This window comes from Monopterus albus, unplaced genomic scaffold (assembly GCF_001952655.1).
Source record: "Monopterus albus unplaced genomic scaffold, M_albus_1.0 scaffold13.1, whole genome shotgun sequence".
NCBI lineage: Eukaryota > Metazoa > Chordata > Actinopteri > Synbranchiformes > Synbranchidae > Monopterus > Monopterus albus.
The window spans coordinates 1350256-1370849 of record NW_018127893.1 but is presented as its reverse complement, the minus strand read 5'-3'; the positions used below and the strand labels follow the sequence as shown (position 1 = coordinate 1370849).

The 20594-nt window shown below is 40.6% G+C and overlaps 1 protein-coding gene across 8 annotated transcripts in view; it reads left to right on the top strand.

Moving 5' to 3' along the window:
• The first annotated feature begins 486 nt into the window (after positions 1–486).
• Positions 487–20594, top strand: part of unc79 (unc-79 homolog, NALCN channel complex subunit) — a 33825-nt gene continuing 13717 nt past the window's right edge. For 4 of the 8 annotated variants that reach the window (XM_020590990.1, XM_020590989.1, XM_020590987.1 and 1 more), the window contains exons 1-24: positions 487–806; positions 2273–2393; positions 5583–5896; positions 6634–6804; positions 7047–7142; positions 7246–7301; positions 8100–8229; positions 8366–8430; positions 9438–9526; positions 9834–9874; positions 10663–10691; positions 11746–11975; positions 12190–12361; positions 12510–12740; positions 13000–13190; positions 14417–14540; positions 15332–15472; positions 15993–16211; positions 16594–16821; positions 17145–17286; positions 17835–17914; positions 18035–18183; positions 18286–18443; positions 20202–20383. In XM_020590990.1, coding sequence (XP_020446646.1) covers positions 785–806; positions 2273–2393; positions 5583–5896; positions 6634–6804; positions 7047–7142; positions 7246–7301; positions 8100–8229; positions 8366–8430; positions 9438–9526; positions 9834–9874; positions 10663–10691; positions 11746–11975; positions 12190–12361; positions 12510–12740; positions 13000–13190; positions 14417–14540; positions 15332–15472; positions 15993–16211; positions 16594–16821; positions 17145–17286; positions 17835–17914; positions 18035–18183; positions 18286–18443; positions 20202–20383 — 3381 coding nt within the window. In that variant the 5' untranslated portion in view covers positions 487–784. Of the gene's footprint in view, positions 807–2272; positions 2394–5582; positions 5897–6633; positions 6805–7046; positions 7143–7245; positions 7302–8099; positions 8230–8365; positions 8431–9437; positions 9527–9833; positions 9875–10662; positions 10692–11745; positions 11976–12189; positions 12362–12509; positions 12741–12999; positions 13191–14416; positions 14541–15331; positions 15473–15992; positions 16212–16593; positions 16822–17144; positions 17287–17834; positions 17915–18034; positions 18184–18285; positions 18444–20201; positions 20384–20594 lie in introns of those variants that run through there. The other 4 variants (XM_020590991.1, XM_020590986.1, XM_020590988.1 and 1 more) reach the window with 4 other exon arrangements.

Genomic DNA, 20594 nt, shown 5'->3' with positions numbered 1-20594 from the left:
CAGTCGGGCAGGCCTGATGGAGCCTCTTGGATGAGAGGTGAAACGTCTTCGACCTAAAAAACCTAGTCCAGTTGATGTTTTTCTTACAGCTTACAGGTTTAAAGAATTTATATAGATTAAAAACAGTTTAAAGATACTTTAAGGTGATGATGGAGATTAATAGCCCATAGACAAATATTCATTTTTGTTAATAAAGAAAAAGAAGAAGCAAAAGAAAATATAGGCTATAATTTATATGGTTATAATATATATAAGACTCGCCATGATTATACCAATTTGACAACCATCTGTTGCATGTTTAGTGTTTTATATTTTGCACAAAGACAAAAAATGATGAATAATAATGAAGCACATAAATATGCTGAGGTCCTCGATGGTCTGTTTTCCTATAAGAGAACTGATAGGGGTGTTGGAACTCTTGAATGACAATTTGTCAAAGCTGGATCAGACCATTTGGAAAGGTATGTTGTGGCAGATGTAGGCTATATCACCATTGCTCTCCGCCATGAAAGAACAATATCCTTAACACTAAAAACGGACTCACAAAAGGGGTCCTCATTTTAATTCTGTTAAAAGCTCAGGCAAACGACCGCACCGCCGCTAAAAAAGCCACAGCTGATGAATCCATCGCGCAGAGTGGTACAATCAAGCCGAGCCTGAGCTGTGTGTGTGGGGGGGTATAGTCACTTTTACAGGACTGAAGGAAACACAACGCAAGGGAGGAAAAAAACACACTAAAACAATTGGCACTCTGGGGTTTTATGTTTCCTCAAGTGTCTGCGAAATGTCTACCAAGGCAGAGCAGTGTAAGTACGGCTGTGTGTTTGTGTTTGATGCGTCTTGTCACGGGGTTTTGGAAACTGGGAATGTGATTTTTGTTTTAACCAAGAAAGCGAATAAGAGGAGCTGTCCTTGGTGATGAAACCGCGGTTGCCAAGGCAGGTTGCAACACGTCCTCTCACTGCAGAGGATGCATGGGGGGGCTCAGTGCACACGGGAAACCGCTGTATCTCCTTGTATGTCTCTGCATGTTAAGGGAAAACAATTTTACCTCTAGATCACGCAGTCCTCCTGTTATGTTTCTTTGACTGACGGGTCTGGATGTAGCGAGGTGCAGTGTTGGTCTCAAGGTCGACCTGGTAGAGTCTCTACTGAACAATATGGTGGCATTGATCAATAATGTTGTTTGGTCACACCACCCTGAAGGCTGTTGTTAATTTCCTCTTTATTCTTCCATTTGCTTTTGAACAGGTGGAAACCAACCTCTGTCTTTATATTCTCTCTCATATTACTGACCGATCTCTGCACACTTTTTATCAGCTATTGTTCACTCTAAGAATGTAATAGACATACACATGGGGTCAAACCTGATATTTGGGGCTTCCATCTCAATTGGCTTAAACCTGTGTGTAGCTGATATTGTTTAGTGATCAATATATTTAATACTTGATCAAACTAACATGCATAGAAAAATATAAACCCAGCTTATATGATTATGCTTGTGCTGTTAAAGAACATATTGGCAGCTGTAAATTTAGTGAGGTGTTTAAGCATCACAGTGTTTGAAACATGGATTTGTCTCTCAAGATGTTTACATTTAAGGAGAGAAAGTATGTGTTGCACCATCACATATGGTCAGCCTGCGGCTGTTATTTTTATTGTGGGATTTGTCATTTACAAGTCAGAGAGGAAGTTAAACACTACAGCCCAAAGTCACAGAAAATGGGTCAGCGATCATCCAGTCCAACTTATTTTTTCTCCCATTTAACCAGGCAAAAATAATGAATACACAGTGACTAAAGGGAGTAGGTCAACAGCAGCAAGAGCCCATTGCTGAAATGTCTCTTAGTGTTATTAGTGAAGGGATGAGTAAGCCCTCTCTTATGTTCAACTCTGACCACATTTCCTCAGCTTGTCCTGGGACTTGAACTGGCAGCCTTTTGTGCATAAGCTTGTTTCCTGTAAGCAATAGGTTACTGCCTCCTCTAGGGCTTCATGTGACCTTGCTGCTAAATTAAAAAGGTCACCTGGTAAAGGCCAGAGAGTCATGAGAACACAGACTCTTTGTTTAACTTGATAATTGGAGCATTTGTACTGCAAGCTTTTAAGTGTCTACATCAATCTTAGCCAAGAAACAATGACAGAAACATCCTGTATATTCATGCATGTTCAACCAATTTCCTTATTTTTCTGCACAAATTATTATTTTTGCTCCCGATTAGAGTCTCATTAGTGTTGATTCGCTTGTTACTCTGCTCTTTATTTTGTCTAGTTGCCTCTAAGATACGATACTTGCAAGAGTATCACAACCGTGTGCAACATAATATTTACCCTGTGCCCTCTGGAACAGACATTGCAAACACTCTGAAATACTTTTCCCAAACCCTGCTCAGGTAAGTACCCTGCTCTGGAGCCAACAGGTGAAGTAACAGACTGTAAAATGTTTGATATGTAGCTTCCTTTATGATCACACAAGTTTACTTACAGTAGGTTGTTCTGACACTTTCTGAAAGGGATGACAGTGACACCATTAAATGACTAATATGAATTTAGCATGTCAGTAGGAAATCAGGGCAAAGCTTTGAATACAGAGAAGAAGATTTCCTATTCGGTTACAGTGTTGTGTTAAAGCAACAGCAGAGATAGACGGCTCAGTGATGTTTATTGATTCAGTGGTTGGCTGCAAGATGAATGCTTCCCTGGGGTGGCCTGTTGTGTTCCTTTTCATAGGGACCAGCGGAGGGCAGCTCCTCCGGCTTTGCTATTGCAGGGTCAGCCAGCTCCCCTGTGTGCTGTGAAAGTCTGAGGAAGGAACAGCATGTTATTTCCTCCTCCAACATAGGTCAAGTAGGCGGCCATTTTGGACACATTTAATTTCACAATGTGTCAGTTATCTTTTTCCCCCAGCTCCAGCTTCTTTCCATACCAAAATACCCTGCAGTGATGGGACATTTTTGTATGTGATGTTGTTGGTTTAGTCTTGTTGCCCAGTGGCTTCAGAGAAAATAGAGACACTGTCCCAACCTATTAGCTAATTTACAAAAAGGGTGGGATTACTGGAAGATGAATTGTATGCCCCACTTTTATCATTATTATCAGCTTAGGGTGCAATCTATTTGAGATTGGCATCTCTCCTTCTACACGTGCCTCAGCCCCATAAGGATTAGTCCTGCACTGAGTGATGCTCACACAGTACCCTGGATACTTTGTGCTTTGCTGAAGGGCTGTCCAGCACCGGCAGCCACTGTGAATTCTGCTTTAAACACAACTTCTCATATGTCTTTGGCACAGATGGAGCATAACAGGAGCTACAACTGTGGGAATTTGTGTTAACTCAAGCGCTGAGTTTGCCTCTGAGGGACAGTGTCATCCGAGTGGGAATACAATCACTCGCTATGATGCCGCTGTTAGCACTTGCTTGATATGGCCTCTCAGCTTTTGATATGCAGAACAAATGATTGTCCCCACCATTAGAGAGGTCTGGTTTCCTCAGCAGGGACTCCAGGATAATCTATACACCTGTGTTTTCTGAAGCCTGGAGTGAAGAAAGAAAGAAAAATGAAAATGTAAAAGGAGAGAGAGAGAGTGAGACAGTGGGAGGAGTGAGCCTTGAAACGTGGAGCTAGCATGTGTCATGTTCCTGGAAAGAAAAATGAAATGGCCAAACGAGGCGGTTGCTGATTCACACATCAATTTTAGGTTCAGCACAGGTCAGATACAGACAGAAGATAGAGAAAGGTTAAGTTTGCCTCCGTAAAGATGAGGCATCATATTTCTCCCAGTCAAACTGTGCTCTCTGCATCAACGAATCTCACTGACTTCATGCCACAGTGTATCACTCACAAGAAAGACTGCAGGGAGCAAGAATCATCTATTAATTGTTTAGACATTATTTTAGATGTAACGCAGTTTTGCTTTTACTACACATTCCTGAAAACCTGCTAGTCTGAATGTGCTTTGAATTATTAATACACACAGTCAATGATTTTGTATTACCAGTGCAGGGTTTGACAGTCAATGTATGTCATGTGTCTGTATCAGTGCATTTCTACATGTGTTTTATGTGTTGTATATGTTTGTAATTTTTGTGTTGTATGTATGTGTGTGTGCACATATGTGTGCGTCCTTGTGTGTATATGTTCAGTGTATGCGTGTGAATGTGTCTGTTTATGTCTAAGTTCATTGTTCAAATTAATACTGATGTTTTCTATACGGGCAGTGAAAAAGTCATACTCTGAGATAGAGTCAGTTGTTGTATATTAGTCCTGTTTGGGTTTAAGTTGTAAAAAAGCAGTTTTAAGAAAGATTCTACAATGACTAAAATCTTGCAGAGTATAACTTTGAGGGGATAAGTCAGAAAATGTTACTGCCTCAACATCTAATGTTATGTAAAAAAAAAACTCTTAATGAAATCCCCTTTCTCACCTGCCAAGAATGCTGTTAATTCTACTTTTTGAGTGACCTCTCATAATAAATAATAAGAAAAAAAATTACATCAGCATTTCTAATCTGGGCTTTCATGATAAATCCCAATCATTTGCCTGATAGAACAGCTTAGCTCTTTAATAATGTGTAGTAAAAAGAGCAATGCTCTCGGGCCCCTCCTTCCCCCTCCTCCACCCTAGATGCTCTGCACTCAACCCTACTAGTTTTTGCTTTTGTTTTTCCTCTCTTAAAATTGAATATACCCACCACCTTCCCCAGGGGACAGCAAACACAATTGTCCATCCTGCATTAGCTCACAAACATAATGCTACCAGTCATCTCCCCCTGATACAACCTATTCCTTTGTCATTATAGTTTCTCCTCTACCGTAGATTAGTTGTGACATTTATTTTAGAAACCTGAATCCATATGCCTGTTGGATCTCATTATTTCTCCTGATGATACTGGTACAGTATCATAACGTATGCATACGGACATTATTTCTCTGGTGCAATAAACATGTGCTGTGACCTAGGAACACTTGATCTAACCTCACACACATGTTTATTACTGGCTGAAGCATGTTTCAAAAGTGTCACCTCTGTATTTTCCTGAACCAATTTGGTGTCACTCCCATCCTTGACAGCCCCACCAAAGACAAGGACATTTCATTTTAAAATAAATTCCACAGCTCATTGACCTTTTTGCATGGTAGCCACTGACCTTTCTGATTGGAAGCTGGCAGCCATTGAGGGACAGTCTATTGTACTGGTCCCTTTTTGGAGAAGTATGGGGTTGCCACTGAAAACATGCCATTTTTTATATTTTTGCTCCTTGTCACCAGATACGCATGAGATGCAGTGATCATTGCAGTTTGTGCTCATGTTTTTTTGTTTCCCAAGTAGACAAAAGAGATGAATTGAACTACGAATGCTCTGAACAGACAAAGCAGGGAAAAATTGCCCATGCCTTCAGTGATACAGTCAAATAGTGAGACACTGCATCCTATGTGGGGTTTATCTGGGTTTGTTTTTTTCTATTTACGCTGTCTCTGTAGTGCCATTTCAATGTAATGTGCTGTTTTTTTGTGTCTTTGTTGTCTCTTTTTTTCCCTTGTTCCCCTCCCCTACCCTCCCTCCCCTCCCGCCCCGGAGCAGCATTCTGTCCCGCACAGGCAGGAAGGAGAACCAGGAAGCTTCCAATTTGGCCGTGCCCATGACCATGTGTCTTTTTCCTGTGCCATTCCCACTCACCCCATCTCTAAGACCACAAGTCAGTTCCATCAACCCTACAGTTACTCGCTCCCTCCTTTACAGCGTTCTGCGTGATGCCCCGTCAGACCGCGGGGGGCAGGGGCAGCAGAGTCGGGACGCTCAGCTCTCAGAGTACCCCTCTCTGGACTATCAGGGCCTCTATGTGACCCTCGTGACCCTGCTTGACCTGGTGCCCCTGCTGCAGCACGGTCAGCATGGTGAGTCAAGGCCCAGTGCACCACTTTTTTATCATCATCATCCCCAAGCCTTCTGGCCTGCATGAAGCCTCTGCTGCTTTTTTGGCCTCTTTTGTAACGGGAAGAGAGAAGTTCTGCTGAGGATCTTGAGGGATGCATGGGGGTGATTGGGAGCACGCTGGATCCTGTCAACTTAATCGTTCATAAGCCATTGGATACACCAGACATAGGCCTTCTCTTCTGTCTATCATACCTGACTGCATGTTTGTTATGTAAAGTGGGAGAAATGTTTTACTTATGTTGTCTTGTACAAATATATGTTAAATGGAAAACATACATAGGTAAATGAATTTTTTATTTTTTTTTATACATTTAGAATACATATGAGAATGACTTATTTCCACACTGTTTTTTTTTCCATGGGCCTAAGGCTGCATTACACTCAGTACTCTTATTTTTCATGAATATTTTACCACTGTTAAAAAAAGCTCAAAAGCATGAAAACCCATCTCCTTGAATGCTCTACTTTTCCTGAGGGCAAACTTTACTTCATTTGCTTTTAAAGAAAGCGCACTGCCCTCATCAGAAGCTCATATCCCAGATGTTCTCTTTTTTCACTGCTATACCATTAAAATGACTGAAAAGTAACTTTGACATCTGTGGCTGCATACAGTGTAAGAATACTGTATGTACAGTTAATTGAATGAGTGTCTGTGTATCTCTCTTTGTCTTTTTTTGCCTTTTTTCTTTCTCACCAGATCTGGGACAGTCCATATTTTATACAACAACTTGCCTCCTGCCCTTTCTCAGTGATGATATTCTCAGCACTTTGCCCTATACTATGATCTCCACTTTAGCTACATTTCCCCCTTTCCTCCACAAAGACATCATTGAGTACCTGAGCAACTCTTTCCTCCCCATGGCTATATGTAAGTATCATCCATCACAAGATAATTATCATGATGTGTTCACCTCCTGTCATAATGAAGCTCAGCATATAACTGGTGTTAAGAATTGTACAGACAATTTAACAAAATGCTATGAGATTACAGTCAAGCTTTGAAATCACACTAACACACCAGTTCATCAATTTCCACTGCCACCTGAAAGAAAACAAATAATAATCTTTCAAGTTGTTGTTCTTCCTTTTTGTTTTTCTTGCTTGTTGTAGTGGGTTCCACTCGGAGGGAGGGTGGAGTCCCAGCCTATGTCAATCTGTCTGCTTCCTCTATGCTCATGATTGCAATGCAGTACACCTCAAATCCAGGTAAGCCATCACTTTGGCTGCTTTTGCTTTTGCAATTCTAATTCATGCTGAAATGTAATGTAGTGATGGCTCCTTACTTACAATAATCTCTACATCTTTCTAGTATATCATTGCCAGTTGTTGGAGTGTCTAATGAAGCACAAACAGGAAGTGTGGAAGGTATTTCTCCTCTAAATACATCATATTAATATGAAGACATTTGTGTAATAATGGACAAGTTTCATTCCAATGATATCTTATTTTTAATTGTGAAACATGTCTGGCCTGAAACTAAAAATTATATTGGTCTCTTGAAAAGTTTAAAGGAATTCGCATTTGAGGAAATATGCACATTTACTATCTTACTGAAAGTTAGATAAGAAGGTTAATATCATGCTTGTGTAATAATCTGTGCTGTAAATATGAAGCTACAGTCTACTGTTAGCTTAGCCTGGCATAAAGAGTAGAAATGGAGAAACAGCTAGACTGGCACTGTTCAAGTGTTTAAACAAATCTGCTACCAGCTAAAGCTAATTGATTAACTCATTATATCTTGTTTGTTTGATTAGTATAAAATTGTAAAAAAGATTTGTAAAAAACAGTACTTAATATCCCAAATCCACAATTTGCATTAAGCTACATTTCAAGCTAACTGTTCCCCCTATAGGCTGCCAAGCTAAGCTAACTGCTTTGCTGGTGCTGGCTTCGTGTTAAGTGTAGAGACATGAGAGTGCTATCAATTTTTTAAAAATCTTGTAACTGTAGGAAATAAAGCAAATGAACACATGTTTAAAAAAATTGTACCTTTGAATATAAATCTAAAAATATCAAAACCCATCATGATTTTAAAACAATATGTAGTCTTTATAGAATGGGTATAAATTGTGTTGTAATGAAAACCTTAATCTGGTTTCTTTCCTGATATATCTTTGAATATTATTGTGCTTTTATAACTGTTGACATTTATATTGTGTACAGGATCTTCTTTATGTCATATCTTATGGTCCATCACAAGTAAAGCCCCCAGCTGTGCAGATGCTGTTTCATTACTGGCCCAACCTGAAGCCACCAGGAGCCATCAGTGAATATAGAGGGCTGCAGTACACAGGTCAGATTCTGTTAATGTCACATCAGATCCTCTGTCTGTCCTTGAACTGACTAAAGGTCAAACCTATCCCCCATTTTTCTGCTTTATTCCTTGCCTCCTGCCAATGTTCTGTCTTCATTGTATTTCCTTGGATCAGCCTGGAATCCCATCCACTGTCAACATATTGAGTGCCACAACGCTATCAATAAACCCGCTGTCAAGGTGAATACAGTCTTAAAAATATATAAAGTCTTAAACATTAACTCTTCCATCACAGTTAAATTTATGGTGGCTGGATGCATACACTACTTTCAGAAGACAGATTAGCAGGATGTCACATATTCAAAAGCAGTTTCCCTTGAGAGCTTTACTGGGAATGCATGGGCATGTGCCAGGTTGCCATACTGAGCTTAACTGTTTGTGTTGGCATATTTGCTTTTGTGTGTCCCTCTGTAAGTAAATCTGTGCATGCCCAGGCAGCTGTGTGAGTAGGGTAATGATATCAAGATCTCTGCTACTTTATACCAGTCTCTACTGCTTTAGCTGCTGTGCCTGCCTTTACTCAACTGTGCTCAAAACCGGTAAATGGAAAAGGAACAGGGCCACAGACTGGGGCCAGATTTCAATTACCAGGAGCAGGGAGGGGGCATCCGGGAAGGAGGGCCTAATTGGAATCAGTGACCCCACATAGCACACCCACAGGACTGGGTGGTATCAGATGAGCTCAGTAAATTGCAGAGCACCATATGAATGTTGAGTCCATGAGCACTGGGCTTTAGCACAAGTCAGGCACAGGTTGCAAGAGAGTGGAGAGCAGCATATGAAAGCAGCCATCCACACAGAAGCATGGGGATACAGACAGGTATAGGTGTCACAAGATTTCTGGTTCAAGACCAGGAGTATACTACCCCTAGAGATTAATGTGTGAATAGGTAACATGGAAAATGAATGACTCTATACTCTATTCTTAAGGACAGAATTTATGAAGGTGGAAGGGTTTAGCAAATTTATATTTATTTAGTTATTTTTGCTGAAGAGAGGATAGTCTACATTTCTGGGGAGAGTGGGGAAGGGTTTTAAGTAAGTTTTCTTAGTAATTTGTCTTTATCCTACAGCCGTTCCCAAGTTGTTGCTTTCCCTTTATTTCATGAAAACAAAACAAAGCATCTGTATGTGTCTCTTTGAAATACCATATCCATATTCTGATGCTGCCTGTGTTGCATTTGCAGATGTGTATAGATCCAACTCTGTCTGTTGCCCTGGGAGACAAGCCCCCTCCTCTTTATATATGTGAGGAGTGCAGCCAGAGGATAGCAGGGTATGGATTTGCTTTGAGTTTTTTTTCTCCATCCCTTGGATCCTCCCCCTCCTTCAGTAAGATGCCGTTCCAAACATACAGCACCTACTGCCTGTCTCATTATTTCTCTCTTTGTCTCCAGGGAAATACATCACCATGGTTATGTAATTCCCTTGTGCTGATAATGAAATCATCATCACAAAACCACACAGACACTTATTTCTCTTTTTTCCAACATGGAGATAATTATAATTACATAGACATATTATATTATTTTAACATTTTTGTTTCATGTTGTGTTGTTTATCAGTTTCTTTGACCTTTTCAGAGATCATGCTGAATGGCTTGTTGATGTACTCCTGCCTCAAGGTGAGTGCTCACAAACCGAAAGATAACCTATCAGTTGGAACATTTTTGCATTTTTGTATTTCAGTTTTTTGTCCTTTCTACTGATAAAGAGGCATAATACAAATATAATATTCAGTACAGCATACATGATGAAGACAGGGTTTTTTTGTACAACAGCTGGTGTAGGTACAGATATTTAATCCTATTCAATCTGATAACTGAAGTGTACTCTTAGTTATCTGACGACAAACAGATGGTGACAAATCAAAGGAAAAACCTGATTGCCTGACCCCTTCAGTGAGTAGTCTCTTCTAGGCTGGCGGTGCTCCCATCCATAGGGCACGAGATGTCACTGAATGGTGGAGGAGGATGAAAATGATGTGATAATTGAACATTTATGGGACAATTTGGACATGTTAGACAGCGTTGCTACCACCATCATCAAAACAACAAATGAGGCAATATCTTTTAGAAAAATGGTGTTCATCCCTCCAGCAGAGTTCAGAGACTTGTAGAATCAATGCCAAGGTGCACTGAAGCTGTTCTGGTGGCATGTAGTGGCTCAACACTTTACTGAGGCACTTCATGTTAGATTTTCCTTTAATTTGTCATTTAAAGAACTGTTTTCCCATAATATAAACCTTTTAATAGTCAGTACAGATTATATTAATATGTTGTTTGTGCTCTTTGGTGAATTAAACAAAGATTTATGTACTGGGATGTATTTCATGAGTGAACACTACTATATACTTAATATAAAGTTTTTTTTTAACAATTACATTTTTTTTTGCCTGAAAATTGCTTTGCAGCAGAAATATCTGCCATTTGTCAAAAAAAGGTAAGACATTTGTCTTGCAATATTAACTCTAATTTCCATGTCTACCTTTTTATAATAATGCCATTCTGATTTAAACTACCCAAACCGAACAGTACAGTAACTTGCTTTTATCACTGAATACAGAAACAAACCGAACCTGTTAACCCTAGAAGTATTTCATTAAATCTATTTTTACCTGTGATCCATAACATAGTCATGTATTTATTAACCTGAAATGTCTTTGAGGAGTCCATTCACTGATGTGGCTCAGTAAAGGCCAAATCATTCTAAATGAGCCTGCTGCAGCATGATGTTTGTTCACTGTTGTTGAATGCACTGCTGAGGGCACAGGTGTTTCCTGGTTACCAGGGAGACACTGGAAAAACTGAGTGTAAGATGATTTCAGGTATTCCTGTCAGGCTGAGCAGCCAGTCAGTATTGTCAGAGGAAACAGCTGGCCTCCATCCTGATTTGTCCAGCAGTTTATAATCCAGCCTTGCTTTCTGATATTCCAGAAAGATCTTTACACCAAATCTGACACTGAGACAGTACTATTCATCTGAGAAGAACTACTTATAATAAGCTAGAATGTCCAAGCTAGAGCAAACTGAAACAACAACATCAGTAGCATCTCTTTAGCACCTTTTGATGTTGAAAGATGGATGGGTGAGTGAAAGAACTCACCATCAGATATGCTAATTTGATTGGGAGCATTACATCCCTCTAATGGCACAAGATTTTATGCTGAACAGAATAGGATCCTTCTCTAGTGCCATGTTTTTTTATTTTTAGAAACCTGAGACACCCTGGGGACATATAAAGACTTGTATCCCTATTAAAATCTGGTCAAATTAACCTCTCTAAACAAATGCATATTGCAGAGGGAGATAACTGTGAGAGTAGGTAGCTGCTTTTGAGACCTGGAAATATGTTTATTTTTAGAGGCTTTTTATTTGATTACAGAGATTGTTACATGTTTTTACTTTTGCTGCCTTGCTGCCAAGAATAGAGATGAAGTGATATCTCCTCCTCCTCTTCCTCCTCCTTTCTCTTGTTTCTTGGCTTTGTATTGTAGAACTGTAGCTCTCATGTTAGGAGGGCCGTGGTCACCTGCTTCTCTGCTGGCTGCTGTGGGCGCCATGGCAACCGGCCTGTCCGCTACTGCAAGCGTTGCCATGTCAACCATCACAGCAGTGAGGTGGGGGCTGCAGCGGAGACCCATCTGTATCAGACCTCGCCCCCTCCCATCAACACCCGGGAGTGCGGTGCAGAGGAGCTTGTATGCACTGTGGAAGCTGTTATAAGGTACATGTGCAGTGTTTACACTGACATATGACAGCTACAGGGCATATGTCTATGAAGCTGTGAAACAAGTTTTTCATTAATGTATAGACAACAGTACTGTGCATGTGGTGTCGGGATATTTTCTGTCTGTGTTTTTATTTCTCCCCTGTCAGTATATCTCTTGTGGGCCTTCTATGCCTCTGTGTACCCTCTCATTGTGTCCATATGCATCCAGTCTTCTCAAGGAAGCAGAAATTCATGCAGAACAACGTGAGTTTGAGCTGAACAGGCGTCGTCAGATGGGCTTGTCTGCCTCCCACCACTCTCTGGACAACATTGAGTTTGATAACAAAGAGGATGACCAGCATGATCAACGCCTCCTCAGTCAGTTTGGCATCTGGTTCCTGGTATGTAATCATAAGCTGTGGGTGTGTCTGTCAATAACAGGGCAGGGAGAGATAAGAATGTGTACAGTAGATGGACTCTTATCGTTACTCTGTTGAACTCATGGTTACCTGACTGATTAGTCTGCTTCTCTCACCTTCATGTCTGCAGGTGAGCTTGTGTACCCCCAATGAGAACACACCCACAGAGAGTCTGGCTCGACTTGTCAGCATGGTCTTCCAGTGGTTTCACTCCACTGCCTACATGATGGATGATGAGGTTGGAAGCCTGGTAGAGAAGCTGAAGCCTCAGTTTGTCACCAAGTGGCTGAAGACAGTGTGTGAAGTGCGCTTTGACGTCATGGTCATGTGTTTGCTGCCTAAACCTGTTGAATTTGCCAGGGTAAGGTCAAGACCCAGGTTAACTATGCATACATGGTTAAGGAATTATAGAGGAAATGCAGAAAATGAACATTATAACTCCAGCCAATGTACATGCCAACTCCTGTTGATCTCAGTTTTACCATATGTCAACATCTGAGTGTGTTGCACTGTGCAACACCTGGGATTAAAAATGACCTGAAATGAAATCAGGATTTCACTGAGAACTGAATTTTACCAAAGGTTTTTTGTGGCTGACCAGTTTGTTAACTTTTTCCCAGGTGGGAGGTTACTGGGACAAGTCATGTACCGTGGTGACCCAACTGAAGGAGGGCCTTAACCGGATCCTATGTCTGATACCTTACAATGTCATCAGTCAGCCGCTGTGGGAGTGCTTTATGCCTGAGTGGCTGGAGGCCATTCGCACTGAGGTGCCTGACCACCAGCTCAAAGAGTTTCGGGAAGTGCTCAGGTACATGTACCTTATCAAATTACACATAATTTGGTTTTCTTACCCGTGGCTGTGCTTATTCCAGTATATGGTATATAGAATTACCAGACAACTCTTTGCCTTAGCTTCTGGGCTAGTTTTGTCATTTGCTTGAGTAATTTTTTGTTGCTGGATGATACTGGCCAAACACACACAGCATAGCGTCAGCATATTTCCACTGCAGCTACGATAGAGTCTGACAATAGTAGTAGTCTACACATCAAGGATAAATGACAGGTTTTGATGTCAGTGAAAGAAAGCTCTTTTCCAAGAGTTGCCAAGTGTTGACTGATACCACTCTGATGTCTATGCATAGGAAAAGCTTAGCATAGCATAGAGAAGTGTGAAGACACCATCTAAACTAATAATTAATACCCTTTGTCTCCATCTCTTAACTTGTGTACAAAGAGAAATATAAAAATGACAAGTTGTGCTTTTATTTTTAATGGAATCTTGTCATCACAACAAATCTGTCAGGTACCAAGTGGAGACACCAGGAAATTTCTTTGGTAGAATATTACTGACATTATTTTTATACTCATCAAACCATTCAATGACCCCTCATGTCTTATGGATGGGGGCTCTGGAGTCCTGGAAGAGACCGCTGCCATTAGGATAGAAATGTTTCATTACAGGATAAAGGCAATCCTTCAAAACAACAGTGTAATAATTCACAGTGACCTTCCCCTATAAGGGAACAAGCAGACCCAAATCATCTGCATCTGTTATGTTTCCCCTCTCACGTATTTATTTTTTCCTTAAATTTGTTACAGATCTGTACTTACAGTGATATTGATCTTAAAATCTAACTAGAAAGCAAATAAGTGTATTTCTGACAATGTTAATTAACCAAGACACCCTAATTTGTTGGGCATGCCTAATAACCTCAGATGAAACCTCTCTGCTGCTGTAATTAAAGCTTTAAAAGTCTTGCTTTCCTGCACTAGCTATGCTACCATTATTACATAATGCTGTTGCTAGTGGCTTCCACTTATAAAATATGCTGGAAAATGTAATGCAAAAATGAAATCCCCAAATGAAGAAGAAATAGCACAAAGACATTGTGAGGACAATACATTTGCAATACTGCATCATGAAACAACAGAAGTAGCAAGAATGATTATGTAACAATATCTGAGGATACATTTTTGCTCTTACCTCCCTGCATTTATATCAACATATTCTTATTTCTTGCCTTCTTCCTACAGCAAGATGTTTGATATTGAGTTGTGTCCCCTGCCTTTCTCCATGGAGGAAATGTTTGGCTTCATCAGCTGCAGATTCTCTGGCTACCCAGCGTCTGTGCAACAGCAAGCTCTGCTGTGGCTGCATGTAAGTGCATGCATGCACGCACACACACACACACACACACCCCACACACACACACACACACACACACACACACACACACACACACACACAGTCTTGTGTCCAGTCATGTCCTGCAGTTCTGTCCACAGTGAGTGTGAATTGAACAGGTTGTCACAGAGTGTGAGAGTCTGGGCAGGAGCCCTCCTGAATATGGATTTGGGTCATAGAATAAGACTGAAAGAGGTAGGAGGGATTTTGCCTTCCATCCCATATGCACCCAGAGCTTGAAGTCCTGTATTCATGGATCAGTTTCAAGCTTTCTTTCACAACTGTGATCAAGAGATTGCATTAATTTACCCTCAGTAAATAGGTCACATTCAAATCAGACAGAAAAGTGCTGCCAGTTTGACACACAAAAACATTTCCCACTCACTCCACTGATTTCTCGCCGTGCATAAAACTTGGCATAGTGCATTTTGTCTGGGTTTTGACATATAATCACTCAGCTAACCCAGCTATGGTGAAGGGGAAATTAGTTTTTCTCTTGCTGCCTAAAACATGGAATCATTATAGGTGAAAAAAATGAAAAACTATAATTTTCATTATTTTCCTTCAGAAAAATTGTTTCTGATACAAACTGTTACAAGCTGGCAATTTTCTGAGATAACGTTTCTGTAAAGGCATGCTGCTATTGACTTTATAAAACATTCAACTTAAAGGAATACAACCAAAACAACCTACCTTGTAGAAAAAGTAGAAAAATCTCTTTCTGTGATTTTGGTGAACTGACACTGTGTTTTCTTTGGACATAGCTGCTGTCAGAGCTGGACATTGTGGTTCCTCTTCAGCTGCTGATTGGGATGTTCTCAGATGGAGTGAACTCTTTAAAGGAGCTGGCCAATCAGAAGAAGACACACCACTCAGATCTGACTGGCAACACTGGGGCTCGGAGGGTGAGGAGAACCGCAATGCCTAAAATACTCACAAAAAATTAAACATACAGGAGTCCAATGCTCATTTTCAATTCTTTCCATTGCAGTTTAGTTGTCATACAGTATCAGTAATAGGCTAGGGCTTAGAGTGATTCAAAACCCCAGTTAACTCTGCTGAAATCATCACCTGACTAGGTGTTATTACAACTTTTACTGGATGTTTTGTTGTTCTGACAAATGTCTGTTTAGGATTAGAACATGCACATTTCTGTTGGGCTTTTATTTTTTGCCATTCATTGGCATGTACTGAATGTTGTCATGGTAACTGCCAGTGTCTAAATATAGCTCGCCTAAAAGGGCTTAATTGAACTTGAGTGTGATGTAGATTTATCACTGACATTTATAGTTGAGCAACTCTGCACTCATGCGTGCACTCATTTTGGAGAAATGTCGAAGGTTTAAAGATGGCCAAAGACATAAATGGATTGAGTTTGAAGTGAGACATTGTTTTTACTTCATATATTGTACTCTTTACTTGTAGGTGAGTGTGGTGTCTGATCCAGGACGCCGTGGGCAACACAACAACACCCTCAGCCCCTTCCCCAGCCCTTTCAGGAGTCCGTTCCGCAGCCCTCTGCACTGCAGCCCCTTTAAAAACCTGGGTCACGCCACCGGCCATTGTGCCCTGGATCTGGACTGTGAAGATGATGACATGAATCTCGGCTGCTTCATCCTCATGTTTGACCTCATTCTAAAGCAGGTGACCTTAATGTACCAACCTGATAAAAAAAAAAAAAAAAACAGCAAAAATATTTTAAAAACACATTTCTCAGAGAACTAATGGTCTGTCATTGATGTTCAGTGGTGATAAAATTTGCACAATATTTTTATAAAAAATAATTTTGTTCTTTGTTTATATGGGGGCAATCCAAACCCTGTCATATTGTACCACCAGGTATATGCTAAGGATGTAATATCAAAGTGTTACCCAGACAATATTCACCATTCTTCTTGTTCTTTCACATAGAGAAAAATGACACACAGTGCAATGACAACAGTGCCCACAGGTGGGATCTTGAGATCTGTGTCATGCGCCACCTTTTGTTCCCCTGTTTTTACGGTCATCTGCCCCACTGTCCCAGATGGAGCTCCAGGACGATGGTGTGATGCTGGGTCTAGACAGCAGCCTGGGAAAGGATATTGTGGGCATCATCAACAATGTCTTCCAGGCCCCATGGGGTGGCTCACATACCTGCCAGAAGGATGAGAAGGCCCTGGAGTGCAGTCTGTGCCAATCCAGCATCCTGTGCTACCAGCTGGGCTGTGAGCTCCTGGAGAGGTTGACCCCCCGGGAAGAGATACACCTGGTGGTGAGACATACATCATAAATTTTTATGCACCAAATATAAATGAACCATGTGAACATGCTGGTAGGGGTTTGAAATGTTTACCATGCAGTAATCCTGTGTCAAACCACAGTGCCAGAAACACCACTGTGTGCCTGACTGAAGTCATTTTGTAGATGACATACAGCATGCTCATGAAACACATCTGTCACTCTTTATTTTTGTGAATTTAAAAGTAATGCTAAAAATAAACGAATGACACATACAGTATAATCATATGAACTACTGATAATGTGAAACATACTGTTTGAAGAGGACGATTTGACAGTGTCTGATTTCCTCTGCAGGAACCCACAGAGTGTTTGGAGGAAACTTTGATCATGCCTCAACCAGATTTCTCCCATGGGGTGGAGAACAGAAGTGCGGAAGGAGACAATCCAAGTGGCACACACACTGACAACCCCAGTAACCACTCTCCTGATAGTGCATGTGTGTGTCGGTTCTGTACAGTGTTGTTTACATAACAACCATTAAGTATGTCATCCAAAACAAAAATAATTGTATTCAACTGTTGGCTGCCAGAGAATACCAATGATCTTTTGTGAAATACTTTAGCATTTGGAAACTGTACAGATTTACTTTAGCTAAGGTAAGCTACAAGGCAAAGTCTGTATGATATATAAGCATACAAGGCAAAGTCTGTATGATATATAAGCGAGCTTTGTTTAGCTCAGCATAAAGACTGGTACCTGGAGGAAAACAGTTATCAAGTCCACCTAGCAGCACCTCTGAAGCTCACTAATTAACACATTATATCTTCTTTGTTTATTCCACACAATAACTGAAAACTGAAGTAGCCACTGCCTCATGTCCGTTCTTTATGCTAAGCTAACTGGCTACTGTCTCCAGCTTTGTATTTACTGTATTGACTTGTGAACAGTATCAGTTTCAGACCCATCTTTGTATTAGTCATTAAACTATCCGCTCTACCATAGTGCAGCTGAATTCTTTCTAACATTCCACTTTCTTCCTTCCAGCCATGAAAAACAACTCTGATAAGAGGTTTTCTTATCAGCAGCTTCCGGTGTCTCTGAAGCTTATATACACGACTCTGCAGGTACTTGTTCTTAATAGCCAAATATAAAAACAGAGGCACAAATAGACTGGAGGCATTCAAGAATGTTTCTTGTGATTTATTCGAGTCTACATACGAATCACAGATATACTTTATATTCAGGAGATGTCCAAGTTTGAGGAGCCTGACATCTTGTTCAACATGCTCAACTGTCTGAAGATCCTGTGTCTCCATGGAGAGTGTTTGTACCTTGCACGTAAGGATCACCCCCAGTTTCTGGCCTACGTACAGGAGAAGATGCTCATCCCAAGGTGGGACGATGACATAAGAAACACTGAAAACTTTGATATAAAATATTTGTTTGAGGTTGGTGATTGAGCCAAATCCCTGACTGCCATTTATTTGTGTTTCAGTTTGTGGTCCATGTTGAAGTCTGAGTTTTGCCAGTTAGCCTCTCTGGCTGTACCCCAGCTCCTTCATGCTCTCTCTTTATCCCACGGGGCTGACATCTTCTGGACCCTCATCAACACAAACTTCAACAACAAAGACTGGAAAATACGATTCGACGCAGGTGAGAGACAGACAAGTAGATGACTTGATATGATGTGTGAAGTTAAATATGTGGTTTTTCTGATATCTGCTGACATCCTCAATTGCTGGAAAGGATCATAGCCACATGCAGGTATAAAGAACAGAGTATGGTCATTATCCTGGAGTTTTTATTTTTAGTTTTAGTGATGTGCCAGCTAAGTGGTTAAGGTTGTATGAACAAAATGTTTGAGGACTACTAACAATTTGCTTATATAATATGTTTTTTCTGGGTGTGTGGTTGGCAGAGAGGAGCTATGTGAACTTGAAATAGTGACAGAGGCCAGCTCCTCTGATTTGATGTATGGAAAATTTAGTTCAATTCAATTTTACATGTATATTGCCAAATCACAACAAAAGTTGTTTCAGGACACTTTACAAAGTGAGGTCTGGACCTTACTATTAATATTATAGAGGAAAAACCCATCAACCCCCCCTTGACCATGCACTTGGCAACAGCAGGGAGAAAAAACTCCCTTTAATGGAAGAAACGTCTGACAGACCCCAGTTCTTGGTGGGCAGCCTTCTGCCTCAACCGGTTGGGGTGAGTAGATAGAGGAGAGAGAAAAGAAAAGAAAAGCAACAAGACACAACAAAAACAACAACAAACAATCAAACACTGGGCAGGTTGATGTGGCTGGTGACTGCTCATCAGAAACATAGAGCTCCAGAGCCAGGGACACATGCAGAAAGGTACAGGGAGAGAGAGGACACACTACGGGAGAGAGGAGACACACAGTTAGTGACATGGGATGGTGGCATATAGATGCATGGAGAGAGAGGAGAGGAGAGGAGGGGACCAGAGAGGAACCCAGAGCATTATGAGGGGACTCCTAGCAGCCTAGGCCTATAGTAGCATAACTAAGGGAAGGCTCAGGGTCACCTGAGCCAGCCCTAACTATAAGCTTTATCAAAAATAAAAGTTTTAAGTCTGATCTTAAAGGTAGAAACACGAGAGCAACTTAAGTGACCATAGCCCCAAAGCTGCAGCTAATGTTTCTTAGAAGGCATAAATTATTAACTAAATGGTATTTAAACTACAAAGGAATTTTAGTTATTCCGTCTGTCCACCTAGTAAAATGATTTGTCTCAATGGCAGGTTAAAATGCTGATGGTCTGTGTCTTTACCATAAGTTCTAATGATGTTCGTTTATCCTGTTGTTCATAGTTTTAAAACAGATAATTGTATAGTTTTGGGCATAAATCAGACAAAAAATGTATTTGAAACCTAACAGGGAATCTGTTTACTACCACACTGACATCTAGTGGTCAGGACTAGGTGCTGCCAGTCAGCACAGAGTGGGTGAGCGGTTATTGATTTCAGAATAAAGCGTCTAATATTAGATGTAAATCTGAGTCATGACAAATAAAGCCATCACCAATGCAACAGTATTTTTTTAGGAGCAGACTGTATTCTTATTTCTTCCACAATGTGAACACAATAACTTGCGATTATTATATACTACAAATTTAAATCTTACATTTACACTTGTAAAACAGATAAGCAGTGAGATATCCTTTGTGTGTATTATGCTTCAGAAATTGACATTTAATCAAAACCAGAACATATTTAATAGAATTTAAATCTTAACAATCTCCATCTATGACCTCATAGCTGGGTCTGTTTATTGTACTGTCATAATTACTGCAGGACATCTGTTGCCTCTTTTTTGTATTGTGTGTCCTGTCTGTTGTCAGTCGCTGATGATGCTTCGTTCTGTATTCTCATGAAAACTCTCAGTTGAGAAGGTAGCAGTGCTGTGTCGGTTCTTGGACATTGGTGCGGTGACAAAAAACCACTTGCTTAAGTATTCCCTGGCACACGCCTTCTGCTGCTTCCTGGCCTCTGTGGAGGACGTTAACCCTGCTGTGGCAACCCGGGCCAGACTTCTGCTGGACACCATCAAGAGACCGGCCCTGCAGGTGATCTGCTCACACAGTTATTCAGCTCAGAGTGAAGCAACTGTATCTGGAAATTATCATACTCATTTCTAGATTTTACAGCCTTGTCTTTGTTCCTGTGGAGATTGATGTTTTGGAAGTTTTGGGATTTTTGCATAATGACAGCTAGCTATACAACATACAGTATATACTAAAATAGTAGTGAATATCTAGGACTCATGTAATTCATAAT